The 23,438-nt window shown below is 53.3% G+C and overlaps 1 protein-coding gene across 1 annotated transcript in view; it reads right to left on the bottom strand.

The window, feature by feature from the left end:
- The window catches only part of LOC139239112 (spectrin beta chain, non-erythrocytic 1-like), a 563,409-nt gene that overhangs the window by 129,358 nt on the left and 410,613 nt on the right, over nucleotides 1-23,438 (bottom strand). Inside the window, exons 21-23 of the mRNA XM_070867634.1 lie at nucleotides 13,313-13,537; nucleotides 8,980-9,069; nucleotides 5,871-6,149 (exon numbers count right to left, since the gene is read on the bottom strand). Coding sequence (XP_070723735.1) covers nucleotides 5,871-6,149; nucleotides 8,980-9,069; nucleotides 13,313-13,537 — 594 coding nt within the window. The remainder of the gene's footprint in view (nucleotides 1-5,870; nucleotides 6,150-8,979; nucleotides 9,070-13,312; nucleotides 13,538-23,438) is intronic.

The following is a 23,438-nucleotide window of genomic DNA, read 5'->3' as shown; positions in this document are numbered from 1 at the left end:
AGGGATGCTGGGATCCCTTGGGACTTCAGGTGATGCGCTCCCTGGTGGCGGAACATGGGAGTGCATGCTTTACAGATACACAACATCACACCCCCACCAAAGTCAAAGTGAAAACTATTTACAAGATGAGGCGGTCGGGAGCCTTTCTTTCCCTCGTGGACCGCCTCGGAACAAATGTCTGTTCTGGTGTGTTGGCTGTGCCCTCACTGGGCTGGCGTGTTATTGGCCCTGCAGGGCTGCTGGGGGAGCCTGGCCTTGCTGGGCTGTTGGGCGTGATGGGTTCGATTTCCTGGTCCGGCGTGGTGTCGTTGATCCTTTGGGTGTGTGTTGTGGGCTCGAAAAAGGTGGTGTCTGCTGTGGGTTGTTCAGGGCAGTCTGTGAACCGCAGCCTCGTTTGGTCCAGGTGCTTTCTGCAAATTTGTCCATTGTCTAGTTTGACTACAAACACCCTATTCCCTTCTTTAGCTATCACCGTGCCCGCGATCCACTTGGGACCATGTCCATAGTTTAGCACATACACAGGGTCATTCAGATCAATTTCCTGTGACACAGTGGCGCGACCATCGTTTACATTTTGTTGCTGCCGCCTGCTCTCTACCTGATCATGTAGGTTGGGGTAGACCAGCGAGAGTCTGGTTTTAAGTGTCCTTTTCATGAGTAGCTCAGCCGGGGGCACCCCTGTGAGTGAGTGGGGTCTCGTACGGTAGCTGAGCAGTACTCGGGACAGGCGGGTTTGGAGTGAGCCTTCTGTGACTCGTTTCAGGCTCTGTTTGATTGTTTGTACTGCCCGCTCTGCCTGCCCATTGGAGGCTGGTTTAAACGGGGCCGAGGTGACATGTTTGATCTCATTGCAGGTCATAAATTCTTTAAATTCGGCACTGGTGAAACATGGCCCGTTGTCACTGACCAGTATGTCAGGCAGGCCGTGGGGAACAAGCATTTTACCGAGAAATGGGCCCGCATAGTCGACATGGATCCTTGACCATGGTCTGGAGGGCCAGGAACTCAAACTTAGTGGTGCCTCTCTGGGTGCGTTGCTCAACTGAGCACACACACTGCATTGCCGTACACAGGACTCTAAGTCAGAGTCGATACCAGGCCACCACACGTGGGATCTGGCTATCGCTTTCATCATTACTATACCCGGGTGTGTGCTGTGGAGATCCAAGCTGAACGTCTCCCTGCCCTTTTTGGGTAGCACGACGCAGTTACCCCACAACAGGCAGTCTGCCTGAATGGACAGCTCGTCCTTTCCCCGCTGGAATGGCTTGATTAGCTCTTGCATTTCAACAGGGATGCTGGCCCAGCTCCCATGCAGTACAGTTTTTTACTAGGGACAGCAGAGGATCTTGGCTGGTCCAAGTCCTAATCTGGCGGGCTGTGACAGGTGATTTATCATTTTCAAATGCTTCCATGACCATCAACAAGTCTGCGGGCTGCGCCACCATCAACAAGTTTGCAGGCTGCACCATTTCCACCTCCGTGGTGGGCAATGGTAGTCGACTGAGAGCATCCGCACAGTTCTCGGTGCCTGGCCTGTGGCGGATGGTATAGTTATACGCTGATAGCGCGAGTGCCCACCTTTGTCTGTGGGCTGAGGAATTAGTATTTATCACCTTGTTTTCAGCAAACAGGGATATGAGGGGCTTGTGATCGGTTTCCAGCTCAAATTTGAGGCCAAACAGATACTGATGCATTTTCTTCACCCCGAACACACACGCTTTCTCAATCATGCTGTAGGCCCTCTCGGCCTTAGACAAGCTCCTGGAGGCATAAGCAACAGGTTGCAACTTCCCCGCAACGTTAGCTTGTTGTAATACACACCCGATTCCGTACGACGACGCATCACTTGCTAGCACAAGTCTTTTACACGGGTTATACAATACAAGCAGCTTGTTGGAGCATAAAATGTTTCTGGCTTTCTCAAAAGCAATTACTTGTTTTTTTCCCCATACCCAGTTCTCACCTTTACGCAATAACACATGTAGGGGCTCTAAGTGGGTGCTTAACCCCGGTAGGAAGTTCCCAAAATAGTTGAGGAGTCCCAGGAACGACCGCAGCTCCGTGACATTCTGTGGCCAGGGTGCGTTCCTGATAGCCTCTGTCTTGGCGACTGTGGGCCGAATGCTGTCCGCCGCTATCTTTCTCCCCAAAAACTCCACTTCTGTTGCCATGAAGATGCATTTCGACCTCTTCAGCCGCAGCCCTACGCGATCCAGTCGCTGGAGGACCTCCTCCAGGTTTTGTAGGTGCTCGGCGGTGTCCCGACCCGTGACCAATATGTCATCCTGAAAAACCACCGTGCATGGTACCGACTTGAGTCGGCTCTCCATGTTTCTCTGGAAGATTGCTGCAGCCGACTGAATTCCAAACGGGCATCTGTTGTAGATGAACAGTCCCTTGTGTGTGTTGATGCAGGTGAGGCCCTTCGAAGACTCCTCCAGCTCCTGCGTCATGTAGGCCGAAGTCAGGTCGAGCTTGGTGAACGTCTTGCCTCCTGCCAGCGTCACAAATAGGTCGTCAGCCTTAGGTAGCGGGTATTGGTCCTGTAGCAAGAAACAATTAATAGTTACTTTATAATCGCCGCAAATCCTGACTGTGCCATCACTTTTGAGTACTGGAACAATCGGGCTGGCCCACTCGCTGAATTCCACTGGGGAGATGATGCCCTCGCGTTGCAGCCTGTCCAGCTCGATTTCCACTCTCTCCCTCATCATGTGAAGTACCGCTCGCGCCTTGTAGTGAATGGGTCGTGCCTCTGGGACCAAGTGGATCCGCACCTTCGCCCCAGAAAAGTTTCCAATGCCTGGCTCAAAAAGGGAAGGAAATTTGTTAAGAACCTGGGTACATGAGGCCTCATCGACATGTGATAGCGCTCGGATGTCATCCCAGTTCCAGCGGATTTTGCCCAGCGAGCTCCTTCCAAGCAGTGTGGGGCCATCGCCCGGGACAATCCAGAGTGGCAGTTTGTGCACCGTGCCCTCGTAGGTGACCTTGACCATGGCGCTGCCCAGGACAGTGATAAGCTCTTTGGTGTACGTTCTCAGTTTCGTGTGGATGGGGCTCAGGGCTGGTCTGAGTGCCTTGTTGCATCACAGTCTCTCAAACATCTTATTACTCATGATGGATTGGCTAGCGCCAGTGTCCAGTTCCATGGCTACAGGTAAGCCATTCAATTTTACTATAGGTGGACATTTCGTCGAAAATGCGTGCACCCCGTGTACTTCAGCATCTGCCTCCTCTCTCTGAGGCTCGAAATTGCTTTGATCCACCATGGACCGATCTTCCTCTGCCACGTGGTGGTTAGCAGGTTTTGCAGAGCTTGCAGCTCGTTGGAGGTTCCCCATTGTTCCACAGCTCTTGCAAACATACCCTTTGAAGCGGCATGAATAGGCTGAATGGAAGCGTCCACAATGCCAACAAGGTTTGAATTGCCTTGTATTCATCCTTTGTTGGGGATTCTGAGTCATCTGGGTCACCTGAGGCCTGCTGGCAGTTGCAGACTCGTGGTTTCTGCCCTGTACATTTCTACTCGCAAACACAGTTCCAGTTAATTTATGAACATTGCTAGCACTTGTGTGCTGAGAGATTTGTTTTGTGTTATCATTTGTTTGGTGGACATAAACGCCTGTGCTATCGCAATGGCCTTACTGAGGGTCGGTATCTCTCGTCAAAAGTTTTCGTAGGATAGTCTCGTAGCCAATGCCCAGTACAAAAAAGTCTCTGAACATTTGCTCCAGGTAGCCATCAAACTCACATTGTCCTGCAAGTCGCCTTAGCTCGGCGACGTAGCTCGCCACTTCCTGACCTTCAGATCGCTGGCACGTGTAGAACCGATACCTCGCCATCAGCACGCTCTCCCTCGGGTTAAGATGCTCCCCAACCAGTGTACACAGCTCCTCATACGACTTATCTGTGGGTTTCACCGGAGCCAGAAGATTCTTCATGAGGCTGTAGGTCGGTGCCTCGCAGACTGTGAGGAGGACCGCTCTCCTTTTTGCAGCGCTTCCTTCTCCGTCCAGCTCGTTGGCTACAAAGTACGGGTCTAGCCGTTCGACATAGGCTTCCCAGGCCTCACCCTCCGAGAACTTCTCCAGGATGCCCACAGTTTGCTGCATCTTTGCGTTGGATTCGTATACTCGTCACCAGTTATTGTGTTCCTAACACAGGTGAGACTGTACACAGGGAGGTTAAAGCAACAGTGACCTCAGTCTTTATTAAGACATTCCAGAGTGAGGAACAGGCCTTAGGGGCCGGCTTATATACAGTGCTCCCAAGGGATGCTGGGATCCCTTGGGACTTCAGGGGATGTGCCCCCTGGTGGCGGAACATGGGAGTGCATGCTTTACAGATACACAACATACTACGTACAGTTCTAGTCACCACATTACAGGAAAGATGTGATTGCACTGGAAAGGGTGCAGAGGAGATTTACAAGAATGTTACCTAGACTGGAGAATTTTTGTTATGAGGAAAGATTGGATAGGCTGGGTCTGTTTTCTTTGCAACAGAGGAGGCTGAGGGGAGACCTGATTGAGGTGTATAACATTATGAGGGGCCTGGATAGAGTGGATAGGAAGGACCTGTTTCTCTTGGCAGAGGGGTCAACAACCAGGGGGCATAGATTTAAAGTAACTGGGGGGACTTTTAGAGGAGATATGAGGGGAAATGTCTTTACCCAGAGGTTGATGGGGGTCTGGAACTCACGGCCTGAAAGGGTGGTAGAGGCAGAAAGCCTCACCACATTAAAAAAGTACCTGGATGTGCACCTGAAGTGCCGTAACCTGCAGGGCGACGGACCCAGAGCTGGAAAGTGGGATTAGGCTGGGTAGCTCTTGGTCGGCCGGCGCGGACACGATGGGCCGAATGGCCTCTTTCCGTGCCGTAAATTTCTATGATTCTCACTCTTCCCTAACCTCTGACCTCTAACCTCGCTCTTCCCTCTATCCCGACCTCTAACCCAACTCTTCCCTCTCCCAACCTCTGACCCCACAATATTTCAACTTCCTGTGCACATCATGACTGGAGAAGCAGTCAATACAAACCTTTCTTTACAATTTACTGATGGTAAATCTGACTGCTTACTTCATGCTCTCGTGTCACCCACAGCAATGGGAGCAGCTTATGGGAGCGGACAGGCACAGGGCAGGCCAGCTCACTGTATATCATGGAATATTCATCCTGCCTCACGCATTAACCACACCTGGACACAGCTAAAGGAACGGAATAGGAACACAAACTCACAGGTATATCCTCACCCCCTCCCCAGGTACATCCTCACCCCCTCCCCAGGTATATCCTCACCCCCTCCCCAGGTATATCCTCACCCCCTCCCCAGGTATATCCTCACCCCCTCCCCAGGTACATCTTCACCCCCTCCCCAGGTACATCCTCACCCCCTCCCCAGGTACATCCTCACCCCCTCCCCAGGTATATCCTCACCCCCTCCCCAGGTATATCTTCACCCCCTCCCCAGGTACATCCTCACCCCCTCCCCAGGTACACCCTCACCCCCTCCCCAGGTACATCCTCACCCCCTCCCCAGGTATATCCTCACCCCCTCCCCAGGTATATCCTCACCCCCTCCCCAGGTACATCCTCACCCCCTCCCCAGGTATATCCTCACCCCCTCCCCAGGTATATCTTCATCCCTTCTCCGGGTATATTCTCACCCCTTCCCCGGGTATATTCCCAGCTCCTCCCCAGGTATATCCTCACCTCCTCCCCCTCCCCAGATACATCCTCGTCCCCTCCCCCAGGTACATCCCATGCCACGCCTTGTGTATTTGAGCCTGTGAATGACGGGGCTGTGCACAGACCCTGAGCCCCAGCCGGAGACCAGCTGCTCTTCCCTCCTGCACGATTCTCACCTTCCCTTTCTCGTCGGTCATCATGTGCAGCTCTTGCTCGCTCAGCCACGACTCCACCTCAGACGCATCAAAGTAATATTGGTGGGCTCGTTGCATGGCCGCCAGTCTCTGCTGCCGCTGCTGCGTCTCCCCTTGCAGGGCTTCCCACAGCTCCCGCAACCGCTCCATACTCACACGCACAACGTCAGCCTCCGGGCTGCGGATCGAAGCAATGTGCCCCGCTCTCTCCAGCACATCACTGATCCGAGGCTGGTGACCCTGGACCTCACGCTGAAGTGTCTGTAAATAACAAACAGAGTCAGTGTGCACAGTACTGAGGGAGTGTGTGTGTGTCTGTGTGTACGTATGTCTCTGTGTGCAGATATGTGTGTGTGTGAGTGTGTGTGAGTGTAGGTGTGTGAGTGTAGGTGTGTCTGAGTGTGTGTGTCTGTGTGTGTCTATGTGTGTGAGTGTTTGTGTGTCTGAGTGTGTGTGCGTGTGTATGTGTAAGTGTTTGTGTGTCTGCGTGTGTGTGCGTGTGTATGTGTAAGTGTTTGTGTGTCTGCGTCTGTGTGTGAGTGTAGGTGTGTGAGTGTCTGTGTGTCTGAATGTGTGTGCATGTATATGTGTAAGTGTTTGTGTGTCTGCGTGTGAGTGTGTGTGTGTGTCTATGTGTGTGAGTGTTTGTGTGTCTGAGTGTGTGTGCGTGTGTATATGTAAGTGTTTGTGTGTCTGAGTGTGAGTGTCTGTGTGTGTCTATGTGTGTGAGTGTTTGTGTGTCTGAGTGTGTGTGCGTGTGTATGTGTAAGTGTTTGTGTGTCTGAGTGTGAGTGTGAGTGTGTGTGTGAGCCTTCCAGTAACAAAAACACCCATCGACCATTACCCTTTGCTTCCTACCTCTGAGCCAATTTTGGATCCAACTTGCCACTTTGCCCTGGATCCCATGGGCTTTTACTTTTGTGAACAGTCTGCCATGTGAGACCTTATCAAAAGCTTTGCTAAAATCCATATACACTACATCATACGCACTATCCTCATCAACCCTCCTGGTTACCTCCTCAAAAAATTCAATCAGGTTAGTCAGACATGACCTTTTCTTAACAAATCCATGCAATGTCCTTGATTAATCCGTGTTTTTCCAAAAGAAGATTTATCCTGTCCCTCAGGAAATTTCCCAATAATTTTCCCACCACTGAGGTTAGGCTGACTGGCCTGTAATTACTCGGTCTATCCCTTTCTCCCTTTTTAAACAAAGGTACAACATTAGCAGTCCTCCAGTCCTCTGGCACCACACCTGTAGCCAGAGAGGATTGGGAAATGATGGTCAGAGCCTTTGCTATTCCCTCTTTTGCTTCTCTTAACAGCCTGGGATACATTTCATCCAGGCCTGGGGATTTATCCACTATCAAAGCTGCTAAACACCTTAATACTTCCTCTCTCACTATGTTTATCTCATCTAATATTTCACACTCCCCTCCCTGATTGCAATGTCTGCATCACCCCTCTCTTTTGTGAAAACAGATGCAAAGTATTCATTAATAAGCATACCCACATTGGTACACATTACAACCACGGAGCGCCAGTAGTGGAGGGAGTGAATGGTGGAAGGGGGGCCAATCAAACGGGCTGCTTTGACCTGCATAGTGTCGAGCCCCATTCCCCGATTCACTCTCCCAATCCCAGTCTCTGATTCACTCTCCCGATCGATCCCCAATCCCCGATTCATTCTCCCGATCCCAATCCCCGATTCACATTCCCGATCCCAATCCCCGATTCACACTCCCGTTCCCATTCCCTGATTCACTCTCCCGATCCCATTCCCCGATTCACACTCCCGATCCCATTCCCTGATTCACTCTCCCGATCCCATTCCGATTCACTCTCCCGATCCCATTCCGATTCACACTCCCGATCCCATTCCCTGATTCACACTCCCGATCCCATTCCCTGATTCACTCTCCCGATCCCATTCCCCGATTCACACTCCCGATCCCATTCCCTGATTCACTCTCCCGATCCCATTCCGATTCACTCTCCCGATCCCATTCCCCGATTCACACTCCCGATCCCATTCCCTGATTCACTCTCCCGATCCCATTCCCTGATTCACTCTCCCGATCCCATTTCCTGATTCACTCTCCCGATCCCATTGCCCGATTCACTCACCCGATCCCATTCCCCGATTCACTCACCCGATCCCAATCCCCGATTCACTCTCCTGATCCCAATCCTCGATTCACGCTCCCAATCCCTCTCTGATTCACTCACCCGATCCCAATCCCTGATTCACTCTTCCGATCCCATTCCCTGATTCACTCACCCGATCCCATTCCCTGATTCACTCTCCTGATCCCAATCCCCGATTCTCTCCTGATCCCAATCCCCAATTCACGCTCCCGATCCCATTCCCTGATTCACTCTCCCGATCACATTCCCCGATTCACTCACCCGATCCCATTCCGATTCACTCTCCCGATCCCATTCCCCGATTCACTCTCCCGATCCCAATCCCCGATTCACTCTCCCGATCCCAATCCCCGATTCACTCTCCTGATCCCATTCCCTGATTCACTCTCCCGATCCCATTCCCCGATTCACTCTCCCGATCCCAATCCCCGATTCACGCTCCCGATCACATTCCCTTATTCACTCTCCCTATCCCAATCCCCGATTCACTCTCCCGATCCCATTCCCCGATTCACTCTCCCGATCCCAATCGCCGATTCACTCTCCCGATCCCATTCCCTTATTCACTCTCCAGATCCCAATCCCTTATTCACTCTCCCGATCCCAATCCCTGATTCACTCTCCCGATCCCATTCCCCGATTCACTCTCCCGATCCCATTCCCCGATTCACTCTCCCGATCCCAATCCCCGATTCACGCTCCCGATCACATTCCCCGATTCACGCTCCCGATCCCAATCCCCGATTCACTCTCCCGATCCCATTCCCCGATTCACTCTCCCGATCCCATTCCCCGATTCACTCTCCCGATCCCAATCCCCGATTCACTCTCCCGATCCCATTCCCTGATTCACTCTCCCGATCCCAATCCCTGATTCACTCTCCCGATCCCAATCGCCGATTCACTCTCCCGATCCCGATCACGTTCTGTTGCTGTCACTCACCTGAAGTTTTTTCAGAAGGAGCTGCACTGTTTGCAGATTACTCCCATGATCTTGGGATTTGGCCAATGGCAGGCGTTCCTCGACCCAAAGCTGCACAACACACAACACTTTCAGCTTCTCGTGACCGAGACCAGAACAGGGGCTACCGAAACGTGCACTTTCAGGCTAGCTACACCATCGTGTAGTTATATTGCAGGAATAACATAAAGTATAGTTATGCTGAAATAACAAAAACCTGTCCTTATATAGCGCCTTTAACATAGTAAAACGTCCCAAGGCTCTGCAATGGAGTGTTAGCAAATATCATTTGACATCGAGCCACTTAAGGCAATATTAGGGCAGGCGAGAGACGTAGGTTTTAAGAAGCGACGGAGGAGAGGGTGTTAGCGAGGCGGAGAGGTTTAGCGAGTGAATTCCAGAGCTTGGGGCCTCAGCACTTGAAAGCACGGCCGCCAATGGTGGAGTGATGGAAATCAGGGATGCTCAAGAATCCAGAATTGGAGGAGTGCAAAGATCTCAGGGGGTTGTGGGTCTGGAGGAGATTACAGAGATAAGAAAGGGTGAGGCCATGGAGGGATTTGAAAATAAGAAGGAGAACTTTTAAATCGAGTCGTTGCTGGACTGGGAGCCAATGTAGATCAGCGAGCACAGGGGGTGATGGGTGATGGGACTTGGTGTGAGTTAGGACACGGGGCAGTGAGCACAGGGGGTGATGGGTGAGTGGGACTCGGTGCGAGTTAGGACACGGGGCAGTGAGCACAGGGGGTGATGGGTGAGTGGGACTGGGTGTGAGTTAGGACACGGGGAGCGAGCACAGGGGGTGATGGGTGAGTGGGACTCGGTGCGAGTTAGGACACGGGGCAGTGAGCACAGGGGGTGATGGGTGAGTGGGACTCGGTGCGAGTTAGGACACGGGGCAGTGAGCCCAGGGGGTGATGGGTGAGTGGGACTGGGTGCGAGTTAGGACACGGGGCAGTGAGCACAGGGAGTGATGGGTGAGCGGGACTCGGTGCGAGTTAGGACACGGGGCAGTGAGCCCAGGAGGTGATGGGTGAGCGGGACTGGGTGCGAGTTAGGACACGGGGCAGTGAGCCCAGGAGGTGATGGGTGAGCGGGACTGGGTGCGAGTTAGGACACGGGGCAGTGAGCACAGGGGGTGATGGGTGAGCGGGACACGGTGCGGGTTAGGACACGGGGCAGTGAGCACAGGGGGTGATGGGTGAGTGGGACTGGGTGCGAGTTCGGACACGGGGCAGTGAGCCCAGGGGGTGATGGGTGAGTGGGACTGGGTGCGAGTTAGGACACGGGGCAGTGAGCACAGGGGGTGATGGGTGAGCGGGACTTGGTGCGAGTTAGGACACGGGGCAGTGAGCACAGGGGGTGATGGGTGAGCGGGACTCGGTGCGAGTTAGGACACGGGGCAGTGAGCCCAGGAGGTGATGGGTGAGCGGGACTGGGTGCGAGTTAGGACACGGGGCAGTGAGCACAGGGAGTGATGGGTGAGCGGGACTGGGTGCGAGTTAGGACACGGGGCAGTGAGCACAGGGGGTGATGGGTGAGCAGGACTCGGTGCGAGTTAGGACACGGGGCAGTGAGCCCAGGAGGTGATGGGTGAGCGGGACTGGGTGCGAGTTAGGACACGGGGCAGTGAGCACAGGGAGTGATGGGTGAGCGGGACTGGGTGCGAGTTAGGACACGGGGCAGTGAGCACAGGGAGTGATGGGTGAGCGGGACTCGGTGCGAGTTAGGACACGGGGCAGTGAGCACAGGAGGTGATGGGTGAGCGGGACTTGGTGCAAGTTAGGACACGGGGCAGTGAGCACAGGGTGTGATGGGTGAGCGGGACTCGGTGTGAGTTAGGACACGGTGAGCGAGCACAGGGGGTGATGGGTGAGCGGGACTCGGTGCGAGTTTGGACACGGGGCAGTGAGCACAGGGGGTGATGGGTGAGCGGGACTCGGTGCGAGTTAGGACACGGGGCAGTGAGCACAGGGGGTGATGGGTGAACGGGACTCGGTGTGAGTTAGGACACGGGGCAGCGAGCACAGGGGGTGATGGGTGAACGGGACTCGGTGTGAGTTAGGACACGGGGCAGTGAGCACAGGGGGTGATGGGTGAGCGGGACTTGGTGTGAGTTAGGACACGGGGCAGTGAGCACAGGGGGTGATGGGTGAGCGGGACTCGGTGCGAGTTAGGACACGGGGCAGTGAGCACAGGGGATGATGGGTGAGCGGGACTCGGTGTGAGTTAGGACACGGGGCAGTGAGCACAGGGAGTGATGGGTGGGCGGGACTCGGTGCGAGTTAGGACACGGGGCAGTGAGCACAGGAGGTGATGGGTGAGCGGGACTTGGTGCAAGTTAGGACACGGGGCAGTGAGCACAGGGGGTGATGGGTGAGCGGGACTCGGTGTGGGTTAGGACACGGGGAGCGAGCACAGGGGGTGATGGGTGAGCGGGACTCGGTGCGAGTTAGGACACGGGGCAGTGAGCACAGGGGGTGATGGGTGAGCGGGACTCGGTGCGAGTTAGGACACGGGGCAGTGAGCACAGGGGGTGATGGGTGAACGGGACTCGGTGTGAGTTAGGACACGGGGCAGCGAGCACAGGGGGTGATGGGTGAACGGGACTCGGTGTGAGTTAGGACACGGGGCAGTGAGCACAGGGGGTGATGGGTGAACGGGACTCGGTGTGAGTTAGGACACGGGGCAGCGAGCACAGGGGGTGATGGGTGAACGGGACTCGGTGTGAGTTAGGACACGGGGCAGTGAGCACAGTGGGTGATGGGTGAGCGGGACTTGGTGTGAGTTAGGACACGGGGCAGTGAGCACAGGGGGTGATGGGTGAGCGGGACTGGGTGTGAGTTAGGACACGGGGTCAGCGAGCCCAGCGGGTGATGGGTGAGCGTGACTCAGTGCGAGTTAGGACACGGGGCAGCGAGCACAGGGGGTGATGGGTGAGCGGGACTCGGTGCGAGTTAGGACATGGGGCAGTGAGCACAGGGGGTGATGGGTGAGCGGGACTGGGTGCGAGTTAGGACACGGGGTCAGCGAGCCCAGCGGGTGATGGGTGAGCGGGACTGGGTGCGAGTTAGGACACGGGGCAGTGAGCACAGGGGGTGATGGGTGAGCGGGACTCGGTGCGAGTTAGGACATGGGGCAGTGAGCACAGGGGGTGATGGGTGAGCGGGACTGGGTGCGAGTTAGGACACGGGGCAGTGAGCACAGGGGGTGATGGGTGAGCGGGACTCGGTGCGAGTTAGGACACGGGGCAGTGAGCACAGGGGGTGATGGGTGAGTGGGACTCGGTGCGAGTTAGGACACGGGGCAGCGAGTACAGGGGGTGATGGGTGAGCGGGACTGGGTGCGAGTTAGGACACGGACAGCGAGTACAGGGGGTGATGGGTGATGGGACTCGGTGCGAGTTAGGACACGGGGCAGTGAGCACAGGGGGTGATGGGTGAGCGGGGCTTGGTGTGAGTTAGGACACGGGGCAGTGAGCACAGGGGGTGATGGGTGAGCAGGACTCGGTGTGAGTTAGGACACGGGGCAGTGGGCACAGGGGGTGATGGGTGAGTGGGACTCTGCGAGTTAGGACACGGGGCAGTGAGCACAGGGAGTGATGGGTGAGCGGGACTCTGCGAGTTAGGACACGGGGCAGTGAGCACAGGGGGTGATGGGTGAGCGGGACTCGGTGCGAGTTAGGACACGGGGGCAGTGAGCACAGGGGGTGATGGGTGAGCGGGACTCGGTGCGAGTTAGGACACGGGGCAGCGAGCACAGGGGGTGATGGGTGAGCGGGACTCAGTGCGAGTTAGGACACGGGGCAGTGAGCACAGGGAGTGATGGGTGAGCGGGACTTGGTGTGAGTTAGGACACGGGGCAGCAGCGTTTTGAATGATCTCAAGTTGACGGAAGGTGGGAAGATGTGAGGCATTTGAAGTCAAGAGATAACAAAACATGTGAGTTCCAGCAGCGGAGGCGGGCGATGTTATGCAGGAGGGGCGGGTGGTCTCGGTGTTGGAGCGGGATCGAGTCGGTAGCTCATCTGAAGGCCAAATACGACACCAAGGTTATGAACAGGCTGGTTCAGCCTCAGACAGAAGCTCGGGAGAAAGATGGAATCGGTGGCTAGGGGATGGAGTTTTTGACGTGGACCGAAGACAATGGCTTCAGACTTTCCAATATTAAACGCTGTCCAGCCTTCACTTGTTAAATGGAGCAGTCTCCTCAGTCCGGGGTAACGTGTGAGAAACAGCTCTATTTACCATCGTGTCCAGGCTGTAAGAACATGTGTGTTTGACCGAGCAGCGTCGGCTTTGAGTGCGGTACTTACAGTTTCATCCTCCATATCCCGCGTCACCTGGTGAACTTCTTTGGAAGCCAGCAGAATCCTCCGTCGTTGCTTCAGAGGTTCAATCAGACGCACAATTCTCGTTTCCACTACATTTTGCTTCTCGTTAACTTCTTCTTTCCCTGCCCCTTCCTGGTGCAGGGTAGCGGCCTGCGCCTGCAGCTCCCCAACCTCCTTGTACCAGCCCTCCATCTGATTCTCCAGTACCTGCAGATCAGGACATCAGCAGACATCATTGGGTAATCCTCAATGCTCACCAATAAACCGCTGCCTACAGCCAATCGCAGCCTCCTGCCGCTCTCAGCCTCGAGCCAATCGCAGTCTCCTGCCGCTCTCAGCCTCCAGCCAATCGCAGCCTCCTGCCGCTCTCAGCCTCCAGCCAATCGCAGTCTCCTGCCGCTCTCAGCCTCCAGCCAATCGCAGCCTCCTGCCGCTCTCAGCCTCGAGCCAATCGCAGTCTCCTGCCGCTCTCAGCCTCCAGCCAATCGCAGCCTCCTGCCGCTCTCAGCCTCGAGCCAATCGCAGTCTCCAGCCAATCGCAGCCTCCAGGCCAATCGCAGCCTCCAGCCAATCGCAGCCTCCTGCTGCTCTCAGCCTCGAGCCAATCGCAGTCTCCAGCCAATCGCAGCCTCCAGGCACTCACAACAGCCTTTAATCAGTCAATTCAAATACCAACATCCGATGTGATTTATTCAAACACATGGCTGAATGGCAGCTCTTTTTAATTAATAGTGAGTTACTTAAATTCTGGTCACAATTCTAAAGGTAATTATTGCCTGTCTTTATCAAGTCTTTCGGATGAGATGTTAAACCGAGGCCCCGTCTGCTCTCTTGGGATGTAAAAGATCCCATTGCACTATTTCGAAGAAGAGCAGGGGAGTTACCCCCGGTGTCCTGACCAATATTTATCCCTCCATCAACATCACTAAAAAATAAATTGTTGTTTGTGGGAGCTTGTGTGCACAATGTTGTTGCTATGTTTCCCACATTACAAGTGACAACACTTTAAAAAAAATACTTCATTGGCTGTAAAGTGCTTTGGATGTCCTGGGGTTGCGAAAGGCGCTATAGAAATGCAGGTCCATCTTTCTTCCTTGCAATGAAAGTCTATTACCAGGAAATTGTGGTGCACCCTGTTTGTGGGCGATAACATCCATGAGGCGCGAGTTCCTGCGTCAGGTGACGAGGCAACACACCGCCACAGGCGAGTCGGACACTCTTTTATTTACAGCACGTACAAAGATCTTGAGGGTTGTGGGGCTGGAGGAGATTAAAATGTTAAAATCGAAGTGTTGCCAATGTAGGTTAGCGAACACAGGGGTGATGGGTGAGAGGGACTTGGTGCGAGTTAGAGCATGGGGCAGCCGGGCTTTGGTTGACCTCGGGTTTCTATCGGGTAGAATGTGGGAGGCCAGCCAGGAATGCGTTGGAATAGTCAAGTCTAAAGATAACAAAGGCATGGATATCAACATCTGGAGACTGAACGCAGGCCCACATCAACATCTGGAGACTGAACGCAGGCCCACACCAACATGTGGAGACTGAACGCAGGCCCACACCAACATCTGGAGACTGAACGCAGGCCCACACCAACATCTGGAGACTGAACGCAGGCCCACACCAACATCTGGAGACTGAACGCAGGCCCACACCAACATCTGGAGACTGAACGCAGGCCCACACCAACATCTGGAGACTGAACGCAGGCCCACACCAACATCTGGAGACTGAACGCAGGCCCACACCAACATCTGGAGACTGAACGCAGGCCCACACCAACATCTGGAGACTGAACGCAGGCCCGCACCAACATGTGGAGACTGAACGCAGGCCCACACCAACATCTGGAGACTGAACGCAGGCCCACACCAACATCTGGAGACTGAACGCAGGCCCACACCAACATCTGGAGACTGAACGCAGGCCCACACCAACATCTGGAGACTGAATGCAGGCCCACACCAACATGTGGAGACTGAGTGCAGGCCCACACCAACGTCTGGAGACTGAATGCAGGCCCACACCAACGTCTGGAGACTGAACGCAGGCCCACCAACATCTGGAGACTGAACGCAGGCCCACACCAACATGTGGAGACTGCGTAAAATAATTTTCATCGCCTCTCTGGTACTTTTACTAATTATCTTAAATTCGACGAGATTAGTCAAACAGGTCCTACCCTTTCCAAATCCACGCCGACTATCTTTGCTCAACTCATAGCTGGTCCATTGTGCCCGTGCCGGCTCTCTGTAAGATCACCAGCTAGGCGATGGGAACGAGCGGGGGAGTGGGACTAACCAGAGAGCTCTTTCAAAGAGCCAGCACAGGCACAATGGGCTGAATGGCCTCCTTCTGTGATGTATAATTCTACGATTCTCAAACCTAGAGAACTTTGTAAAATGATGACATCTGCAATTTCTCCACCTGTTTGTTTTGCCTTGGAGTGGAAACCATCAGGTGCTGGTAATTTGCCAATCTTCAGTCCCACTATTTTCTCCATTACCATTTTATTACTGATATTAAAGTTCGTCCCTTTGATTGATTTTCAGGTTTCCTTGTCCCACTGATATTTTACCTTCTTATTTCACTGCGATAACAGATACAAAGTGCTCACTTAACAAGTCTTCCAGTTTCTTATTGGCCATTATAGTCTCAGCGGCATCTGACTTTAATGGGCCCACATCTCCCCTCAACACTCCCTCTCTCTTTTAATATATTGATTGAAATTTTTGCTGTTAGCTTTGATACCCTTGTAAGTATTTTTCTTATTCCTTTTTGCGCCACTGACAATAATTCTTTGTTGTTTATTGTATCTCCCCTACCACTTTCCCTTGCCTTTGTGTAAGCCTTTTCTTTTAGCTTGATGCTGTCTCTCACCTTATTTCCTGGCCAGGGTTGTTTAACTACACAAGTGGAGTTTTGGCCTTTTTAGGAGCTGGGTACATGTACTGGGTTTTGTATCGTACCAAATTCTCCTTTAAATACCTCCCACTGTGTGTCTATAGGTTCACCCATTAACAGTATGGCCCAGTCTACTGCAGTCAATTTAGAACATAGGAACAGGAAGAGGCCACTCTGCCCCTCGAGCCTGTTGCACCATTCAATGAGATCATGGACTATCTGTAACTTGGCTCCATCTACCCACCTTGGTTCGGTAATACTCTTGCCGAACAAACATCTAGCAATCCCAGTTTTGTTCAATTGATCACCAGACTCAGCAGTTTGTGTGGGGAGAGAGTTCCAGATTCCCACGGCCCTGTGTGTGAAGAAGTGTTTCCTGACATCGCCCCTGAACGGCCGGGCTCTAATTTTAAGGTTATGTCCCCTTGTTCTGGACTCCCCCCACCAGAGGGAATAGTTTCTCTCGATCCACCCCATCAACTCCTTTAATCATCTTAAACACCTCAATTAGATCACCCCCTTATTGTTCTACACTCAAGGGAACACAAGCCCAGTCTGTGCGACCAGTCCTCGTAATTTAACCCTTTCAGCCCCGGTATCATTCTGTGCAATCCACTCAAAGTTAGCCTTATTTAAAGTTAAAATCTCACTTTCTGACTCTTCTCCCTCTCAAACCGGGTATCAGCTTCAATCGCATTACGGTCACTATTCACAAGATGTCCCCTCACTGTCCGACCGTTACTGCAGGGGAGGTGACCCTGCAGTAGGGGGTGTGTGGAGAGGGCAGACCGTGCACAGGAACAGACATATCCGCCCAAAGCTTCCACTCCCCGCTGCCCACGACAACACACGGCACACACTCACATTCACACAGTAAGACTCGAAAGCAGCAGAGGGATTTAGTGATTCACAAATCACTAAAGGTAGCAACACAGCCATAAAAAGTTCAAACCAATACTGAGGTTCACTTTTAGAGGGACAGAATTGAAATGCAGTGAAGTTATGTTAAACTTGTATGGAACCTTGGTTAGACCACACGGCGAGTACTGTTCCGGTCTCCGCATTATAAAAAGGATATTGAGGTATTAAAGTTGGCGGGCATTGCTGAATTCTTCATGCCCGGTCACTAACCCCTTATTGCCACATGAGACGCTAAGCAGCCGAATTTCTCCCCCACAGATGATGTTTCCACTTGTGGGGAGTGCAAAACTAGGGGCCAAAATATAATGGGCAGATGTGCGCGGTGTACAACAGGCGGGGAGTACAACGAGCGGAGTGTAAAACAGGCGGGTGTATAACGGGCGGGGTGTGTAACGAGCGGGTGTATAACTGGCACGGTGTATAACGGGCGCGGTGTATAACGGGCGGGGTGTGTAACGAGCGGGTGTATAACTGGCACGGTGTATAACGGGCGCGGTGTATAACGGGCTGGTGTGTATAAAGGGCAGTGTGTATAACGGGCGCGGTGTATAACGGGCTGGTGTGTATAAAGGGCAGTGTGTATAACGGGCGCGATGTATAACGGGCGCGGTGTATAACGGGCTGGTGTGTATAAAGGGCAGTGTGTATAACGGGCGCGGTGTATAACGGGCTGGTGTGTATAAAGGGCAGTGTGTATAACGGGCGCGATGTATAACGGGCGCGGTGTATAACGGGCTGGTGTGTATAAAGGGCAGTGTGTATAACGGGCGCGATGTATAACGGGTGCGGTGTATAACGGGCTGGTGTGTATAAAGGGCAGTGTGTATAACTGGCGCGGTGTATAACGGGCGCGGTGTATAACGGGCGCGGTGTATAATGGGTGGTGTGTATAACGGGTGGTGAGTATAACGGGCGGGGTGTATATCGGGCTGGTGTGTATAACGGGTGGTGTGTATAACGGGCAGGGAGTACAACAGGCAGGTGTGTATAATGGGCGGGTGTATAAATGGGCGTGGTGTATAAAGGGCGGGTGTATAACGGGGTGTATAACGGGCGGGTGTATAACGGGCGGGGTGTATAACGGGCGGGTGTATGCAGATGGGTGTATAACGGGCGGTGTGTATAACGGACGGGTGTATAACAGGGTGTATAACGGGCGGGTGTAGAACGGGCAGGGTGTATAACCGGCGGGTGTATAACGGGCGGGTGTATGCAGATCGGTGTATAACGGGCGGGGTGTATAACGGACGGGTGTATAACAGGGTGTATAACGGGCAGGGTGTATAACGGGCGGGTGTATAACGGGCGGGGTATAACGGGCGGGGTATAACGGACGAGTGTATGCAGATGGGTGTATAACGGGCGGGTGTATAACGGGCGGGTGTATAACGGATGGTGCGTACAACGGGTGGGGTGTATAAGGGGCAGGGTGTATAACAGGGTGTATAACGGACGGGTGTATAACAGGGTGTATAACGGACGGGTGTATAACGGGGTCCATCACGTGCGGGGTGTGTAACGGACGGGGTATATAACGGGCGTGTGTATAACGGGCGGCTGTATAACAGGGTGTATAATGGTCGGGTGTATAACAGGGTGTACAACGGGCAGGGTGTACAACGGGCAGGGTGTACAACGGGCGGTGTGTATAACGAGCGGGGTGTATAACGGGGTGTATAATGGGCAGGGTGTATAACAGGGTGTATAATGGGCAGGGTGTATAACAGGGTGTATAATGGGCAGGGTGTAAAACAGGGTGTATAACGGGTGGGTGTATAACAGGGTGTATAACGGGCAGGGTGTATAACAGGGTGTATAACGGACGGGTGTATAACGGGGTCCATCACGTGCGGGGTGTGTAACGGACGGGGTGTATAACGGACAGATGCATAACGGGCGGGGTGTATAACGGGCGGGGTGTATAACGGGCGTGTGTATAACGGGCGGCTATATAACAGGGTGTATAATGGGCGGGTGTATAACAGGGTGTACAACGGGCAGGGTGTACAACGGGCAGGGTGTACAACGGGCGGTGTGTATAACGAGCGGGGTGTATAACGGGGTGTATAATGGGCAGGGTGTATAACAGGGTGTATAATGGGCAGGGTGTATAACGGGGTGTATAATGGGCAGGGTGTATAACAGGGTGTATATCGGGCGGGTGTATAACAGGGTATATAACGGGCTGGTGTATAACAGGGTGTATATCGGGCGGGTGTATAACAGGGTGTATAACGGGCGGGTGTATAACGGGGTGTATAACGGGTGGGTGTATAATGGGGTGTATAACTGCCGGGTGTATAACAAGGTCTATAACGGGCAGGTGTATAACAGGGTGTATAACGGGCAGGGTGTATAACGGCCGGGTGTATAACGGCCGGGTGTATAACGGGGTGTATAGCGGGCGGGTGTATAACAGGGTGTATAACGGGCGGGTGTATAACAGGGTGTATAACGGGCGGGTGTATAACAGGGTGTATAACGGGCGGGTGTATAACGGGGTGTATAACGGGCGGGTGTATAACGGGCGGGTGTATAACGGGGTGTATAACGGGCGGGTGTATAACAGGGTGTATATTGGGCGTGTGTATAACAGGGTGTATAATGGGCGGGTGTATAACAGGGTGTATAACGGGCAGGGTGTATAACAGGGTGTATAACGGCCGGGTGTATAACGGGGTGTATAACGGGCGGGTGTATAACGGGGTGTATAACGGGCGGGTGTATAACGGGGTGTATAACAGGGTGTATAACGGGCGGGTGTATAACAGGGTGTATAACGGGCGGGTGTATAACAGGGTGTTTAACGGGTCGGGTTGTATAACGGGGTGTATAACGGGCAGTGTGTATAACAGGGTGTATAACGGGCGGGTGTATAACAGGGTGTATAACGGGCAGGGTGTATAACAGGGTGTATAACGGGCGGGTGTATAACAGGGTGTATAACGGGGTGTATAACGGGTGGGTGTATAACGGGGTGTATAACTGCCGGGTGTATAACAAGGTGTATAACGGGCGGGTGTATAACAGGGTGTATAACGGGCGGGTATATAACGGCCGGGTGTATAACGGGGTGTATAACGGGTGGGTGTATAACGGGGTGTATAACAGCCGGGTGTATAACAAGGTGTATAACGGCCGGGTGTATAACGGCCGGGTGTATAACGGCCGGGTGTATAACGGGGTGTATAACGGGCGGGTGTATAACAGGGTGTATAACGGGCGGGTGTATAACAGGGTGTATAACGGGCGGGTGTATAACAGGGTGTATAATGGGCGGGTGTATAACGGGGTGTATAACGGGCGGGTGTATAACGGGCGGGTGTATAACGGGGTGTATAACGGGCGGGTGTATAACGGGCGGGTGTATAACAGGGTGTATATTGGGCGTGTGTATAACAGGGTGTATAATGGGCGGGTGTATAACAGGGTGTATAACGGGCAGGGTGTATAACAGGGTGTATAACGGCCGGGTGTATAACGGGGTGTATAACGGGCGGGTGTATAACGGGCGGGTGTATAACAGGGTGTATATTGGGCGTGTGTATAACAGGGTGTATAATGGGCGGGTGTATAACAGGGTGTATAACGGGCAGGGTGTATAACAGGGTGTATAACGGCCGGGTGTATAACGGGGTGTATAACGGGCGGGTGTATAACGGGGTGTATAACGGGCGGGTGTATAACGGGCGGGTGTATAACAGGGTGTATATTGGGCGTGTGTATAACAGGGTGTATAATGGGCGGGTGTATAACAGGGTGTATAACGGGCAGGGTGTATAACAGGGTGTATAACGGCCGGGTGTATAACGGGGTGTATAACGGGCGGGTGTATAACGGGGTGTATAACGGGTGGGTGTATAACGGGCGGGTGTATAACAGGGTGTATAACGGGCAGGGTGTATAACAGGGTGTATAACGGGCGGGTGTATAACGGGGTGTATAACGGGCGGGGTGTATAACGGGCGGGTGTATAACAGGGTGTATAACGGCTGGGTGTATAACGGGATGTATAACGGGCAGGGTGTATAACAGGGTGTATAACGGGCGGGTGTATAACAGGGTGTATAACGGGCGGGTGTATAACGGGATGTATAACGGCCAGGTATATAACGGGGTGTATAACGGGCAGGGTGTATAACGGGCGGGTGTATAACAGGGTATATAACGGGCAGGGTGTATAACGGGATGTTTAACGGCCGGGTGTATAACGGGATGTATAACGGCCAGGTGTATAACGGCCGGGTGTATAACGGGGTGTATAACGGGCGGGTGTATAACAGGGTGTATAACGGGCGGGTGTATAACAGGGTGTATAACGGGCGGGTGTATAACAGGGTGTATAACGGGCGGGTGTATAACGGGGTGTATAACGGGCGGGTGTATAACGGGCGGGTGTATAACAGGGTGTATATTGGGCGTGTGTATAACAGGGTGTATAATGGGCGGGTGTATAACAGGGTGTATAACGGGCAGGGTGTATAACAGGGTGTATAACGGCCGGGTGTATAACGGGGTGTATAACGGGCGGGTGTATAACGGGCGGGTGTATAACAGGGTGTATATTGGGCGTGTGTATAACAGGGTGTATAATGGGCGGGTGTATAACAGGGTGTATAACGGGCAGGGTGTATAATAGGGTGTATAACGGCCGGGTGTATAACGGGGTGTATAACGGGCGGGTGTATAACGGGGTGTATAACGGGCGGGTGTATAACGGGCGGGTGTATAACAGGGTGTATATTGGGCGTGTGTATAACAGGGTGTATAATGGGCGGGTGTATAACAGGGTGTATAACGGGCAGGGTGTATAACAGGGTGTATAACGGCCGGGTGTATAACGGGGTGTATAACGGGCGGGTGTATAATGGGGTGTATAACGGGTGGGTGTATAACGGGCGGGTGTATAACAGGGTGTATAACGGGCAGGGTGTATAACAGGGTGTATAACGGGCGGGTGTATAACGGGGTGTATAACGGGCGGGGTGTATAACGGGCGGGTGTATAACAGGGTGTATAACGGCTGGGTGTATAACGGGATGTATAACGGGCAGGGTGTATAACAGGGTGTATAACGGGCGGGTGTATAACAGGGTGTATAACGGGCGGGTGTATAACGGGATGTATAATGGCCGGGTATATAACGGGGTGTATAACGGGCAGGGTGTATAACGGGCGGGTGTATAACAGGGTATATAACGGGCAGGGTGTATAACGGGATGTTTAACGGCCGGGTGTATAACGGGATGTATAACGGCCGGGTGTATAACGGGGTGTATAACGGGCGGGTGTGTAATGGGCGGGTGTATAACGGGGTGTATAACGGGTGGGTGTATAACAGGGTGTATAACGGGCAGGGTGTATAGCAGGGTGTATAACGGGCGGGTGTATAACAGGGTGTATAACGGGCAGGTGTATAACGGGGTGTATAACGGGCGGTGTATAACGGGCGGGTGTATAACAGGGTGTATAACGGGCGGGTGTATAATGGGGTGTATAACGGGGTGTATAACGGGCAGAGTGTATAACAGGGTGTATAACGGGCGGGTGTATAACGGGCGGGTGTATAACGGGCGGGTGTATAACGGGGTGTATAATGGGCGGGTGTATAACGGGATGTATAACGGGCAGGGTGTATAACGGGGTGTATAACGGGCGGGTGTATAACGGGGTGTATAACGGCCGGGTGTATAACGGGGTGTATAACGGGATGTATAACGGGATGTATAACGGGCAGGGTGTATAACGGGGTGTATAACGGCCGGGTGTATAACAGGGTGTAACGGGCGGGTGTATAACAGGGTGTATAACGGGCGGGTGTATAACAGGGTGTATAACGGGCGAGTGTATAACGGGGTGTATAACGGGCGGGTGTATAACAGGGTGTATAACGGGCGGGTGTATAATGGGGTGTATAACGGGGTGTATAACGGGCAGGGTGTATAACAGGGTGTATAACGGGCGGGTGTATAACGGGGTGTATAACGGGCGGGTGTATAACAGGGTGTATAACGGGCGGGTGTATAACGGGGTGTATAATGGGCGGGTGTATAACGGGATGTATAACGGGCAGGGTGTATAACGGGGTGTATAACGGGCGGGTGTATAACGGGATGTATAACGGGCAGGGTGTATAACGGGGTGTATAACGGCCGGGTGTATAACGGCCGGGTGTATAACGGGCGGGTGTATAACGGGGTGTATAACAGGCGGGTGTATAACAGGGTGTAACGGGCGGGTGTATAACAGGGTGTATAACGGGCGGGTGTATAACAGGGTGTATAAC

The sequence above is a fragment of the Pristiophorus japonicus genome, chromosome 26 (assembly GCF_044704955.1).
Source record: "Pristiophorus japonicus isolate sPriJap1 chromosome 26, sPriJap1.hap1, whole genome shotgun sequence".
NCBI lineage: Eukaryota > Metazoa > Chordata > Chondrichthyes > Pristiophoridae > Pristiophorus > Pristiophorus japonicus.
This window is presented reverse-complemented; position numbering and strand designations above follow the sequence as displayed.